This window comes from Rhizoctonia solani, chromosome 8 (genome assembly GCF_016906535.1).
Source record: "Rhizoctonia solani chromosome 8, complete sequence".
Lineage (NCBI taxonomy): Eukaryota > Fungi > Basidiomycota > Agaricomycetes > Cantharellales > Ceratobasidiaceae > Rhizoctonia > Rhizoctonia solani.
In genome coordinates this window covers 1,935,180-1,950,233 of record NC_057377.1, presented here as the reverse complement: position 1 = coordinate 1,950,233, position 15,054 = coordinate 1,935,180, and the positions used below count along the sequence as shown (strand labels likewise).

At 48.8% G+C, this 15,054-nt stretch overlaps 4 protein-coding genes across 4 annotated transcripts; 1 reads left to right on the top strand and 3 right to left on the bottom strand.

The window, feature by feature from the left end:
- Nucleotides 1-627: 627 nt before the first annotated feature.
- RhiXN_10047 (uncharacterized protein) lies at nt 628-2,118 on the bottom strand (the record flags this gene model as incomplete). Its single annotated transcript, XM_043329863.1, has 8 exons — nt 628-772; nt 821-966; nt 1,018-1,188; nt 1,258-1,393; nt 1,451-1,629; nt 1,691-1,808; nt 1,864-2,043; nt 2,099-2,118. The coding sequence occupies 8 exons, from the start codon at nt 2,116-2,118 to the stop codon at nt 628-630; spliced, it is 1,095 nt and encodes a 364-aa protein (XP_043182697.1).
- Nucleotides 2,119-2,345: 227 nt separating this feature from the next.
- On the top strand, nt 2,346-6,705 carry RhiXN_10046 (uncharacterized protein; the record flags this gene model as incomplete). Its single annotated transcript, XM_043329862.1, has 12 exons — nt 2,346-2,387; nt 2,530-2,631; nt 2,684-3,790; nt 3,843-4,072; nt 4,124-4,373; nt 4,425-4,591; nt 4,654-4,756; nt 4,808-5,242; nt 5,296-5,586; nt 5,651-6,243; nt 6,310-6,410; nt 6,464-6,705. The coding sequence occupies 12 exons, from the start codon at nt 2,346-2,348 to the stop codon at nt 6,703-6,705; spliced, it is 3,663 nt and encodes a 1,220-aa protein (XP_043182696.1).
- A 420-nt stretch (nt 6,706-7,125) lies between these two features.
- On the bottom strand, nt 7,126-11,281 carry RhiXN_10045 (Vegetative incompatibility protein HET-E-1; the record flags this gene model as incomplete). The annotated part of the gene is made up of 7 exons (XM_043329861.1): nt 7,126-8,802; nt 8,923-10,383; nt 10,438-10,485; nt 10,539-10,677; nt 10,730-10,860; nt 10,918-11,153; nt 11,221-11,281. 7 exons carry the CDS (start codon nt 11,279-11,281, stop codon nt 7,126-7,128), a joined length of 3,753 nt encoding a protein of 1,250 aa, XP_043182695.1.
- A 1,715-nt stretch (nt 11,282-12,996) lies between these two features.
- On the bottom strand, nt 12,997-14,729 carry RhiXN_10044 (extracellular matrix protein 14; the record flags this gene model as incomplete). The annotated part of the gene is made up of 7 exons (XM_043329860.1): nt 12,997-13,403; nt 13,455-13,580; nt 13,634-13,798; nt 13,857-13,968; nt 14,015-14,082; nt 14,136-14,303; nt 14,360-14,729. The coding sequence occupies 7 exons, from the start codon at nt 14,727-14,729 to the stop codon at nt 12,997-12,999; spliced, it is 1,416 nt and encodes a 471-aa protein (XP_043182694.1).
- Between the last annotated feature and the right edge of the window lie 325 nt (nt 14,730-15,054).

Genomic DNA, 15,054 nt, shown 5'->3' with positions numbered 1-15,054 from the left:
GTGACTATTCGGTTGCTGTTCAATGACCAGCCGTTTGAGAATTCCGGCAATTTTGAGCACACTTGGGTGTGCCTGATCCCAGGGGCGTGCCTGACGTATGGAATGTGTCATGTAGACAAACTATGTATGTCAAACGTGAATAATACCAATTACGGGGGTAATGGGGCAGTCATCCAGAGGATGCCGATCACACGTCAGATTGAAAGAATGTGCCCGGTAGGTATAATTTACATGCTATGCGCCAGGCTGTTCAAAGCCGATATGTGGGTACATGTAGTTTCATTTTAGACACAATGGCGAAATTCCTATAGTCGACCACAGCATGATGGGATCGTGCATTTGTAGGTATGACGGGCAACAAATATGTATGGAACCCCATTCATTGCGTTTGCTCCATTTTCGGGGTATTATACGACCAGTATATCATACGCAGTATTTGGGCTAAACCGGTTTATATGCGATTAAATGGCATTGGCCGTAGTGTATATACTCGATAAATGAAAGACAGGGTTCTCAAGGATAGAGAGACGTACAATTAAGAACAAAGTAAACGAGTGTGAGAAGGTTGTTCAGAAAGGAAAATAAACGAGTAGGTTATGAAAGAGCTTGACCAACGCTATTCTGAGACTATGCCGCCACTCCTTCCACGCCACCGTTACCAACGTTCAGGTCTTGCGTCTCGAGTTGTGCGTCCAACATCGACAGCGTGCCATGTTCACGTCCAAGCGCAGCCGCACCAAGCCCGCCTAACTGGACCCCGTCGAAAACTTCTCTAAATCGGATGTAAGTCATAGTGCATACCAACTCATTGAAAACCCACTTGTTCCACCATTCCACAAGTTCTTTGGACCAACGACGATACTTCGGGTCCTCGAGGAACTCGCGTACCTGGTTATAAAACTCGAGGTAGTTGAAACCAGCACATATCTCGGAAAAGTGCTCGTCGGATGTAAGGGAATGGCGCGTCTACCACATAGAATTAGGTCAATCGAGTGCGTTAGGTTGATTGGTGCATACCACAACACAGATGTAGGCAATGAATGCTGCATTGACTTCGGTGATACTGTATGACTTTGCAATCCCGATCAAACCCCTGTGGTGGCTACTGCGTCCTCTCGAGCCAACTCGAGAGACTGCGTGGGAGTAGGAGTGGGAGGCACCAGGCGAAAGGAGAACACACTTGGCAGACTAAGCAGAAATATCGCATATATAAGTATCCAACACGAATGTATCATGCAGTCCGAGGCCCAAACATACCTTAACTAATAAACTGCTACGCAGCAAGCCTGTTGCACGATTGTTAGGGTCAATTACCCCATCTTGGTACATGAAGCGCTCCCAAAAGCTGGGCTCCATTGCTGGAACCCCAAATGCCCGAAATTGTTCCATCGCGCTGGTGGGTAGCTTGCGTCAGCAGTGAAAATAGATAAATTGGACAAAAGTCACTTACGACTCATCAGTGACATCCACACGACAGTCGGAAAGTAACGTTGCACACTGTGGGTGGTGCAACCCACGGGTGCCCTTCTCGCCAAGTGGGGGGTCCCACTTGCAATCGGCCCACTTTGGCATCTCCTCCCGAACCTTACGCATGTCCTCGGACCGGCCATTGCTTTGGCCAACAGCCAGCTTTTTAAGCATGTGGGACTCAGCACATTACCCTACACATAGAAAACGTCAAGTCACTTACTCGTGACCTTGCGTCCCTGAGAGCAATGGAACCAGGGCGACCGTTTTGACATAAATACTCCGCTAAATTGGGTTGGAGTTCGTATATCTTGTCTGCTATGATAAGCAGACGTTTCTTGCTAAAAGTTGGCAAAGTTATTGGCATGGATTCTCAATGAAAGTCAGTATACTAACCTGGGATCGGCTGATTCCCGCATTCGCAACTCGGCGTCGTCATCCAAACGATGGATCTTCTTTACGAGAACAAGAACGTCCGATGGGCTCCAGAACATCTCGTTCATTCGAGTGATCAAACGACTATGCTTAGCAAGCAAGGTGTCAGTAGGATCTTCAGAATCGTTGGTAGATCTCTGGCTATCAGATGATGTTAGTTAAATGGATACGTATCATTGAGAGTAATAGAGCTTACTTGGCGCGGATGGGAGCCATGAGTGCAGGTTGTTCGAGGGGGAGGATTCTGGAGAGCTAAGTTCATGCCTCAGGCTGTAGCGACTTAAATGGTTGGTTCGGGACCAAATTCAACGGCGAATCACTGCCGCACTTAAGGCACTGACTGCCATCCTCGGCGCCCACCTTTTGCCTGAAACAAACTTGATTTGCATATGGTACCTTACGCGGACAGGTACCTGACATTTTGGGCTGTATGTTTGGTCTATATGCTCCGATTTTTGCTGGCACATTTTCTCGAAATACTGCTGGTATGCTGGCCGTGTTTCATTGCCCCCCCCCCTTCCAAAACCAACAATGTCGAGTCAATTATGTTGTATTTCTGGCTGCCCTCGGACTTTTAACACTGCAAAGAGCCGTTCTCTTCATCAAAATCATTGTTGGGTCTATCAGAACAGTCTTTTTGAAGACTGCGATTCGGAGTGCAATGATAATGGAGGTCTAGCAAAGCGTCGCCGGGTCTATAGCCCCACTCATGAGCCTGAGCGCAATGAGGTACGTATTTATATCTGGTTGGCATTTCTGAAGCTAAACAGAGTATATGCAGGCTGGCAGTAGCAACAATGGCCGGGTAGCCCCCAGCACACCTGATCAACATGCCCCTCCACCCTTGCCTCCAGAACCTACTGCAGCTGTAAACCCCTCCCGGACCCGCCCGTTTACACGATCTCAGGCTCTTCGAGTTGGGATTGGATTCCGAGTTGAGCACGATGCTCTCCCAGACGGTCCCCGGCCCCTGGCTCCGCCTCTTGATGAGGTAGCTCCCTTACAAAATGAACACATGAACACAGAGCAACGACTTCCCAGGCGGCAAGGGTATCGAACTTCCCCCGACTTATTTGGTCGCTATCGAGTATATGCATCGCGCCCCTTGACTATCCCTGACCTCAATGCTCCAATGGCTCATGTTCTCCCCCTGCACCTTTGCCGCCCATTAAACCATGCTCAGTCTGTCGAGAAAATCATCCAACCATGCCCCAACTTGTCTGTCTACTATGTACAACGGCACCACTGGCTTAATGGCAATACAAAATCTCTTGCTGACCGGGACTTTCTTGTTGATGAGGTACTGCTTCAACCGGGTTTCAATCCGGCCGACATGGTTGGTGTCAACTTACGGGAGATCGACAACCAACTTGCCAAGGCCGCTCAAAATCAAGATCCAAGCTGTCCGCCTGCAGAGGGATGGAAAAATATTCCGCTGGTTCTTGAAGTCCCTCGCCTTCGGAGTCAACTCAGCAAAGATCCATTTCATGTTGAGGTTTCTGGACTTCGTGCGCGCAGTCTCTTGGACATTATGAGGAAGACCTTTTCGTCTAACAAAAATCCAACCTTCCACTATGAGCCGTACTACGAATACTATAAACCGCCCAATACCCCCAACTCAACCCCGCAGCCTCTTTTTGGCGAAATGTACACTTCTGCGGCAATGAATCGAGTACATCGCAAGGTCCAGACGGCACAAATTTCCGACCAAAATTGCATACTCCCCCGCTGTGTTGCCGCATTCATGTTCTCGTCTGATGGCATACAATTTGCCCAGTTTTCGCACGTTAAAGGATGGCCAATATTATGCTATTTTGGGAACGAAAGCAAATACGAGAGATGCAAGCCCACCTCGAATACCTGTTATGCAGCTGCACATGTTCCTACTGTGAGTATTTTCTTAAAGGTGCACTAATATTATCCTTATTTATATTATAAAGCTACCTGATAGTATAAAGGACGAAATCACAAGGCTTTACGATGGGAAACCTCCAAATGAGGCGCTCTTAACTCACCTTCGCCGTGAACTTATGCATGCCATATGGACTGCGCTCATTGACGAAGAGTTTGTAGACGCATGGAGGAATGGCATAGTTATCGACTGTGCCGATGGGATTCGACGTCGAGTCTTCCCTCGTATCATGACTTACTCAGCTGATTACCCGGAGAAGTAAGTTTGCTATATGCTATGAAACTGGTATATGTTTAAAATCTTCTGTAGAGTTTTATTAGCTACAATACGGAATGGAGGACAGTGCTTGTGTCCCCGATGCCTTGTACAAAAACCAATGGCTTCACAGGTCGGCACCACCCAGGATATGAACACACGAAAGCATAAGCACCGGAAAGATAACGACAAATACCACAAGAAGATTAGCCAGGCACGTGACCTGATTTATACACAAGGCCGCTTGGTTCAGAGCAAGGCCGTTGAAGATTTGCTAAAGGAGGAATCCTATGTGCCTACTCAGGTATGTATGATATGTTTTTATATGTGTGGCTAATTTAATCATATTTTCCAGAATGCTTTCTCACGTCTAGGTGGCCAACAGGAGTTCAATGTATTCTCATCACTTGTAGTAGATCAACTCCACGAAGTTGAACTTGGGGTTTGGAAAACGCTATTCAAACATCTAGTCCGACTGCTACATCTTGGTGGGAACAATGTTGTTTCGGAGTTTAATAAACGGTAGGTAAATCCCTGAATTCAATGTATACAAGTTCAGCCAATTGACATTATACATTATCAAGTTTCCGAAGCATCCCCCCCTTTGGATCCACCATTCGAATGTTCTCAGAGGACGTTGCTAGTATGGGTCGGATTGCAGCCCGAGACTTCGAAGATATCCTTCAGGTGCGCTGATTCTAGCCATTCGTTGGTTTCAAAGCTGAAATGAGATTGCAGTGCTCTATTCCTGCTTTTGAAGGTCTCTTACCGGAGTCATGTGATAGACCCGCACAACAATTGCTGTTTATTTTTGCTCAGTGGCATGGGATGGCAAAACTCCGACTCCATACAAAATCTACCCTCGGCATTTTTAAGTCCCTTACGATCAAACTTGCTTCAGCCCTTCGAGCGTTTTCGGATCTCACAAAGTCCCTGGATGTTCGTGAGACTCCCCAAGAGTATGCTCGTCGCAAGAAAAGACAAGAAGCAGCAAAGGCGGTGGCTATGACAAGAATTCATCAAGAAACCCCAACTCGGCAAACCATTTCCCATTCTGGAGATGGACGGCGCATATGCTCATTAAACTTGAATACCTACAAGTTTCACGCGTTGGGCGACTATGTGCGAACAATTGAGGAGTTTGGAACCACGGATTCATATTCAACTCAAATAGTGAGTTTATTTCCCCCCTTTGTCTTAATTTTAGTCTTATTCAACCTCAATAGGGGGAGCTACAGGGCCGGAGATTCAAAGCTCAATATTCTCGAACCAATAAACAAGACGCCGTTACACAAATGACCCGCATAGACGATATAACTAGTGTACTACGAGAGATGGAGGGAGCTCTTACCGCACTGCAGAAAGCTTCAACCAACCAACCACCAATCGACGAAGGAGCAATGGACTCCCTTCTCGATGGGGAACCTTACTTCATCGGGCTTAAGGATCGCTCCGAAGACATGATTCCGAACGTTTCACTGTGGGTCTCGCAAAATTCACACGACATCTCGACGAGAGTGAGTCCCGAATTATCGTAAGATCAAATTATAAAGACATACTTATATACATTGAAATGAACAGTTTTTCCTGCCCCAGCTGAAACGACACCTCCTTGCTCGGGTCCTTGGCGATTCCAATCACCCCGAATTTTGCAATAGCAATATTCTCAAGGTTCGACTTGCCCAAGAGCGCATGTATCGGCATAACACACTTCGAGTCAATTATACGTCGTATGATATCTTGCGCCAGCAAGATTCACTTAGCCCCACTTCCCACCAATGCTTCGCATTGCTCCCAACAAAAGCTGATCGACATCCTGACGAACACCCCTTTGTTTACGCAAAGATCCTAGGGGTTTATCACGCCAAAGTTCTCTATGATCGACGCCCCCCTAAACGCTACGAGTTCATTCACGTAAGGTGGCTTTATTACGACTACGATCGACCTGGGGGGTGGGAACATCACAAGTTGGACCGATTGCACTACCAAATGTGCCGCAACGATCAAGATATTCTTGATGCGTTCGATTTCATAGACCCGAAAGACATTCTTCGTGCAACCCACCTCATACCCGATTTCCAGGCAGGCAAAACACCTGAATATATTCCCCGCTTTCATTCTTTTGCGCACGATCACACCGAAGGTACAGACTGGAGTGCATACTATGTCAACAGGTAGGTACTTATTGAGTGTTACGCTTCTCTTATGGTACTTCAAGTTTGGCTCACACTTTGCAATAGATTTGTGGATCGAGATATGCTAATGCATTACATTGGAGGGGGTATTGGCCATTATCAACCAACCCCTTCCGAGACTACAGTTGGGTCAAACGATGAATCGGGTGCGTTTACCCGTAAGTTGACTAGGCTTATTTATTGATAATTTTCACGACAGACGGGGAAGAGCAAGCTGACAACGACGATGAAGACGAACTTGGGGACGAAGACAAAGACGGCAATGGTGCCGATGAAGACCAAGGCAAAGCGCCGGAATCCGAACGTACGGAAGATACAATCAACCAAGAAGACGTCGATGTCATTGAATTTGACGGAGAACCGAGCGACGAAGACATGGATGACGAGGCTGAGAGCGTTCTTGAAGGCGACGATGAGATAGACGATGAGATTGAATTCTAATAATTTAATTTACTATATGTACACCTACAGCCATCTAGCTAAGGAATGAACAATGTATATTAATTTCACTTAAATCTCACACATAAAACCTCCGAACTAGCCCGCCCTAACGCCGCGGACAACCTCACGCGGTGGCCCGGACACATTCCTGGTGGCAGTTATTGACCTTCATACATGTTGCCGACCAGCGCATGCATCAGGACGTTAGGAAATGACAGCGTGGTTCAAAAATATATGTGGTTGATCATGAAACGTATTTACATATTCCTGTTGTCAGTCAAATACGCCTCGCATGTCAGGATCCGCTAACAATATTCCTATCTCAGGCACGTTTCAGGAACATTGGTTGCACCGGTTGGTTCTTGCCATATCCGCGCTTAATCCGATCAAGTGAGTCTGATTATTTCCATTTCGCATATATTATTGGGCCTGATAGAGCCCGGTTTCGTGATGCAGAATAGGCGAGGTTGTACTCCAGACTCGTAGGCTACGACTGGAGTAGGAATTGTCGTCAACGGACGCAAGAAGTGAGCCATCCAAGCATTGTGCAATCAGGTCAACATAGTCGTCCCCAGCAGAACGTAATCGGTATACGGTCTCTCCAGTTTGCAGAGATACGCCTCGGATCGTGCCGTCCTCGGAACCCACAATGACAAGGGCACTATCGTCCGTAAACTGCCATACTCGAGGGGCGGGCTCAAACGGCCCAGCAGCCACAGTCCCATCATCCGCCCGCATAACCTTTACTAGCCTTCCATACGAATCCGCTTGGGCAGTGCATGAGCTGTCGGGAGATGTTACGTGAGATGGCGGGCCGGGAGGCTGCATCTCGGATGGTGCTGGCTGAGATGTACCATTTGAAACATCCCACATCTGCATTTCATCCTTGTCCGATTCGGTCAATACGTAGCCATGGTCGGGTGAGAACCAGAGGGATCTAATTTTGGGTAGAACATGATCTGATGAGGGAGAAGGCACTATGCCCTCGCGCACATTCCACACTCGCACCGTTCGATCATAAGAGCCAGCGATAACTCGAGTCCCATCCGGTGAGTACCCAACTGACCAAATCCTCCCGCTTTGGCCAAAAAACGGACCGGCAGCAAGCGACCCATCGGCGATCCTCCACACTCGCACAGTACAATCATCAGAGCCAGAGACAGCAAGTGTGCCATCAGCCGACACTGCCACCGAGGTGACGCCACTTGTATGGCCCTGAAACGGAGTGGTGACAGCCAACCCATCAGACACCCTCCACACACGAACGGTCATGTCTTCTGACCCGCTGACAAGCAAAGTGCCATCAGGACTGAATACAACGGAGTAGACATAGCTGGTATGGCCTTGAAGCGGCGAAGCAGCAGGAGTGCCGTCGTCCGAGCACCACAGTCGGATCGTGTTGTCGAAGGAGGCAGAGGCAATGAGAGTGCCGTCGGGCGAGTACGTCACGGAGCGGACCGATCCGATATGACCGTGCAATGGGCCGCAAAGCAGTGTGCCATCGACTGCGCTCCATATACAAACGGTCTTGTCCTGGGAGCCAGAGACTATGCGCTTGCTGTCGGGTGAGAACGAGACCGAGAGGACCCAGTGGATGTGACCCTGGAATGGGCCGGCAACGGGACTTCCGGTGCACACGTCCCACACGCGGATCGTGCGATCATCTGACCCAGACGCAATAAGCATGCCATCACGCGAGAACACCGCCGAACGCACCCGGTCGGTGTGAGCCTGGAATGGCCCAACAACCACCGTGCCATCGTATGCGTTCCGTGTGCTCACTGTTCCGTCTTCGCATCCCACTGCCACTCGACTCCCATCCACCGAGTACGTCACCGAGTATACTGGCGAGCCCATGTTCCAGGTTGCCACTGAGGCTGGGTCTCTGCGGTCCATCAGGCTTCCCTTCAGCTCCAGCAGCCCTTGCATCCGATGCCAGTAGTGCGTATATACCGAGCTCGACCGAGGACAGAAAGGCAGGCATGAGATGTAGATATGTGGAGTGGATTGCGACGCTGGGCTGGCGGCATAGCTGGTGCAGAAGTTGCTGGCATCGTCGACCCATTGCCCCACCTCAGACAATTCAGACGCCGATTCCTGTCAGTACTATCAACAAGCAGCGCAGGCGACTATTATCATCATACTTGCCGTTATCCATCGCTTGATGGCCAACAGCCCGTGGATTCCAAACAGCAGCTCTCGCCGCAGGCACATCACCTCCATCCAGAACAGCAGCCGAGCGGATAGGAACTCCTTCAGCGCCGTCACCATGTCTTCCGACACCGTCGTCTGAACTAGATGACTTGGCCAGTAGCGGCATGCATACGCCAGTGTCGACGAGATCTTGGTCTTGATTCGGACCTGTATGTTGTCGACCTGGCTGTCGCGTATGAATGACGATGGCAGGTCGCATATGTTGAACCGTAGCTGGTCCTTCATCACCCCAAAGCATCGACTCGCCAGCCCTGGACTATGCTCCTTGACGTCGCAGTGGTATTGGCCTGACCGAGCCTGGCTGAACATGAAGTCCGGAATCGATACATGCAGCGTGGTCACCAGGTTTGTAGCCTCCGAATGGTGCAGCACGGAGCGGAGCGCATTCAGCGCGTATTCCACTTGCCGCGTTCCGTCGACTTTGGATAGTGCCGCAATCGTCTCGAGTGATATCGGCTCTTGGGCAAACAGCACCGTCCGTAGCACCGCGCGCACAGTCTCTTTCTCCGATCCTCCCAGCCTTCCGTCTTCAAGCGCCGATTTTAGTACCGCTGTATATAGTGCATCGATCGGTGAGTTTTCTCTGCCTGACTCGGCGGTCAAACCCAGCACCGACTTCAGTCGTTGGTAGGGGTCGACCTTGGAAGCCGTGAAGCAGATATATCGAACCAGGGTAGCCGCATAGATGAATAACACCCCCGATCTGTCCACTAGCTGCTCGAGTACTTCAGTCGACAGCTCGTGGATCCTCGAACCAAGCTCCTGCTTTAGGTATAACTGGATATCTGCGCTGACCAGTGACTTTTCGATGTCGTGTAGGTATATCGCCGCGCGTGACGTTGCGTGTATCGTCATTGTCGTGTAGATCTCCGCCTCGGGTCGACTCGTCACGAAGAACCTGATCGGCAGCTGACTGGCGTGCTTGAACAGTATATCCAGTACTTGTTCCACCCCTCGTTGGTCGTCGCACTCGTCCAGCGCATCGATCACCACCACCAGGTTGCTCGGTATGTCGTTCTTGATTTGGTTCAGTGGGTCGACTAGCAGCCGTTCGAACTGCGTCCTGATGTCCTTCGTTCCTAAGTCTGGGTCGCGTCCGAGAACGTCGCATAGTGCCGACTGGAACGGGATGCAGTACCGTGCGAGCTGGTATGCCACTGTCGGTACGATCCGAGTTACGTCGCGGCAGTCGGCAGACGTCCTTGTGCAGAAGAAGCTCGCTGCTAGGAGTTTTTCGGTCTCGAGCCATTTGGCAAAGGTGCATGCGATGGTGGTCTTGCCGGTGCCGGCCATTCCGCTCATCCAGTACACCGCCTTTTGGTCCGGGGCAGACACCCAACGTTCGAGCTTGGAGAGGATGCTGACTCGTGTGCCTTCGGTGCATGTCCGCCTGTTGGTCGAGGCAGACAGCAGGGAGTTGTAGGTTGCTTTCTTCTCCGCACTCAACTTTGCAAGTCGGGCATCCTATTTGGTCTATTAGTCGTATAGATCTATGCCTTTGCACCAGGCCAAACATACCATAATTAGCTCGTTAGTATTAGCCCAGGTGCTCATCCCGACGTTGGCCTGTTCATACATAAGCGCTGAGTACAATGGTTGATGATATGATATGGACTCACCTGAAGCTGCCGGAATAGCGACTGTATCCGCCCATACCGCCTCATCAGGTCTTGCTCGTCCGCGTTTGCCATCAGGACCCGTCTCCCAGCGCTATGCTCGGTCTTGTTTTTGATCTCTCTTGCCTCCCGCTCGATAGCACTTTGCGTTCTGTCAGCGACTGTGTACATTATCAAGCAGCCAATTGACGTACATTGCGATTCCAGCTATACAGTCAGTAGATGAGCCTAAACCCGCTCCTTTATGGGTGGTCAAAAGTGATTTAGTGAGTACATCAAGCTCGGCTGCTAGTTCTTCGTAGTCTTGCTGGTTTCTTGCAACCGCCTAGCAAAAGACACACGTTAGCACAGAGAGTCCTAGAAAATCGTACAGCTAACATACCTCGACGGTGTCAAAGCATTCAAGAAGTATGCTGGCTGCCGAGACAAGGGGGCCAAACATGGCAGGGGTGTCCCTCAGGGTTTTGAGCGACACCCGCAACCCAGCCCATGTCCCACTCTTAGATCCGAACAAACGGGAAAACATAGCGGTACGAGAGGGTGATTTACTAGTCGAGATATTTGTGCTATGTTCACTAGAGGTATCTGCACGATCATCGTTGACTGAGCCTGAAGCACCTGATGGACAGTGGACCCAATGTTATCCATGGCGATCAGACAAACAAAGGCAAAGTCATGAACGCACGCGACTGGCCACTAAACCACCGCCGAGCCTTTTCCCGCTTAGACTTTGGCTTGCTATTCATCGTCAACGTCTGTGAGTAGTTGCGATCGTTGGGTTGGTTGTGGGCGCTTGTGCTCAGATTGTTTATGGCAAGTGGGAACGTGGAGTGTACGCTGCAACCCATCATACGCTCAGAATGTAATAAAAGTCAAAGAACGCACGTAACTTGCAACTTGTGGTATCTCCAGGACAACGTTATCAGCATGTCTAAATGCCACATGTAAAAATACCAGTTAGATTGCTCATACCAAACCTCTAGGCATCTCACAGTCTCTCATTGTTACTATGTCCTCCGAACATATACACTGCATTACCAACAAGACTCAGCGCGTGTGGCGGGCGTCTTGAAAGAGTAAGACTAGTAGGTTTTAGCTCGGTCGAGACTCGTGTGGCCATGTTGAAGCACCATATATCGCCAAATTTACCAAAGTCGTCGTTTCCATCAAACCTACGTACCATGAATCACAATCCGGCGTTCGAAAATCAAATAAAAGCTCACGTGCAAAGCTTATTTTCACATGCTTAGGTTGGAGACCGGTTGCCTTGTGAGACTCCGATTCGTTCCCATTTTGGTATTCCTTGCACCACTGGTTGTATGTCATAAAAAAAATAGTATTCAAAGGTGTTGTAGAACGTACATAAACCCAAATCGAAACTTCACATATCGTTGGAGAACTATAATCCATCACCACATCCGCCACACACAACAAACGTATTTCCACGCATACATATACAGACAACATGCCTAGAACAAGTGTATGGTGCGGGTTGGACATTGGAATTAGCTCACACATATGTAAATGTGCTGGCCTGAGCTATTCGTCAAAGAAGTCATACAAACAACACCTACTAGTATCTGATACATATTTACAAGTGTCCCTGAATTCAAGGCCGAGCGAAGTGTCCCTCCCCCCCCCCACACACAATCAACCGTTTATCCGCTAATGCGCTCACATGGCCCCACTGCGGACTCGGAACTCTACCGGTAGTGTCCAACAAATGTGCTGTCGCTCTCAAACTAGTGGAGCTCTCTTTTGGTTTGAGCAGGATGTCGGAGTTTCTGGAAAGCGTGGTGGGCTATGTATCATTCCCAAGTTGATATTCTATCCTCCCACCAAAAACGAATCTATCTCCCCCAGAATTGGCCTTTATCGAAGAGGAGTGATAATGCCGAGGAAGAGGAAGGCCGGAAACCTTGGTACCCTTTTTTGTTTGCACAGTCGCTGCTTGGGCGTTTGTGCGTGGGCGTATCGATTTGAAGGTTGTGAGCAGGCCAAGGAGAAACGCTGCAAGAGGTAGACATCAGTAAGCCACTCAGATCTGTAAGGGGTTAGTTAGTTTCTGTGTGTAATTCTGTTGCGTTAAATAGTCTCCTGGCGGTAGAGGTGGTAGCAAGTGGGCGATCAATTAAGAACCTTTTGATAGCTGCCAAGTGCTTAACTTCTCAAATGAGCTTAGCGCCGACGCTAGTTTTGAATATACGCTATGCTTTATTACTTGATTTATCTATACGTAGCTGGTATTGGTAAAGGACCTATGGTATTCCCGCATCCGATTCAGTTAGCTTTCAAGACCCACCACTGTTGGTAGCGAAATGACCTCACACGTAACGTGTTTTCAATTTAGCCAAGTCTGCCAGTTGAGCTTCAAAAATCGGTCCCACCTTGACGGATTTTCTTGTGGATATCCAGGCATACAATATGTTATACAAAATGTTATTAACGAGCATATTTTTGTCTAGCACATCCAAGCTGGAAGAATTAAGAGAAAAGCTACGTGAACCCAAGATATAAATAGCTTCATTCCAGAATTAGAAGAATTTGCTTCCTCTGCCACCATATTTTCCAATAGATACTTTACACCCTCATAAACTTCAATGCCCGATGGTCTAATCTCGTCCGGCGGGAGTACAAATCCACTTAGGGACATCGCGCCTCTCAACTCGATAGCAAACGAATACTTGATCTTGGAGTGACCATAAGCATAGTCAACGCTAGTTCCGGAAGCCTGGTAGATCGTCTGATAGATGGGGCCAATTGTCAAGGTGTTGTTGTATGGAGCTTTGAACGCCGCTGCAAAACCTTGCTCCATCTTTCTATGCTCAGCTCTATCTGGAGCAATCTCAGTGTTCGAATAGCCGTATGCTTATATCTGAATTAGTTTGGACCTCTCATTCGCGCGGCATACAAACTTACGGCTCATGAATAGTAGACCCTTCGCATGAAAATCCATGTAGAGTATAGCGCCGGCATCGGAGTTGGCTCTTGCGTCGAGAAAGACAGAAAGTCCTTTGAATTCGGGAGAGTCACCGGCCGAGATTCCTGTAAAGCATTATTACACAATTGTGTTCCAAGTGTGCCTACGATCTCTTTACCATGGTAATCTTCTTCGCAAGGGTCGGGCGACGAGCCACCGGTTCCCCATTGCCACGCCCAATTCCTGTTAATATCCCGCCCATAGCAGCTCGAGTTGGATGGTGGCGGTTGCCTATTCTTCCGCCAAAAACGATTATCCGGGTCTGTTTGAGTGTAAACAAAGCCTGTGGACACTGGGTGAGCCCAAATACGCGAATCAAATTCACCTTATACGTAGCTTACCATCTGGATTGACGACCGGAAAAATATAAAAGTCGTATTTATCAACGTAACTCTTGATCGTAGGTGAGGTGGTGTAATTGGAAAGCAGGCTGTATGCAATTTGTTCGGTGACCTGCATTGGATCAGAAATAAATCCAAGGGATCGACCAGTCTCATACCATAGTGGAAATCCATTCACGGGCGTGAACCGTTCCATGAAATATCACAGCTGGCTTGGCACCAGAACCTTTGCGCTAATTTAGCGGGGCCTCCTTACTCTTGGCCTCGTCCTGTGCTCACCAGAACTACCAAAGATGTTGATACCTGTGATTGGACGACCTTCATATGAATTGTCGCTAGTGACAACCTTGGCATTATTCGGAAAGGTAGAAGCAAGGTCTTGTAGGAATTGAAGGTGGTCCGTATATACATGATAACTGTTGAACCATTCATCATTCGCCAGTCCCTCTAGCGCGCTGGTTATGAGCGACAGAAAAATATCTAAATTTGATTATGTAACTAACCCGGTCCCCTGCGATACAGGGTGTTCATGCCCTCGGCCTCTTTCGCGAGGCTGACTGCAAGGTCTTCATGTATAACGGTGAGTTGGGAATTGAGTTCTGGGTTAATTTTCCTCAATGCATTGCGGAATTCACTAAGACAATCTTTTGAGACCTGAACGTCCATATGAGAATAAGGAATATGAACATCCGTCCACGTTGGAATTCCAAGCGTATCGATCATGTTCAGAAGTTGGTCGGTCTGTACTTGGCCACCAGTAGGAATACGAATAATCTTGGTTCCTGTATATTGGCTAGGGGTCCGGATAACTGATCCCAACGTCGGTACAGTATAAATCGCAGTGGCGCAAAGGGCAGCATTAAGGAAGCGCATAGCGACGCAGGAATGAGTGTCGAGGTAGTAGTAGCTTGAATCTCCCCAGTGAATGGCAGTGACAATCCATCAGACACTTTCCGAAAGAGCCGATCAGCAGAGCCACGTTGCAAAGGGTCACGCGGACTTCCTTTGCATTCAGTATTTAGTGAGTTGCGCAACTAGTTCACGAAACCGAGCCCAAGCACGGCACAAGGATTCCGCAACTCAGACAGGAGCCATGCTTAAGACCAGGCATACGGTAGCGGGACTCCAAAAGAAACTAAATATCACGTAGACTTCGGATTCCAGCTGGTACCCTGGAGCAATTATAGCTGTTATTGGT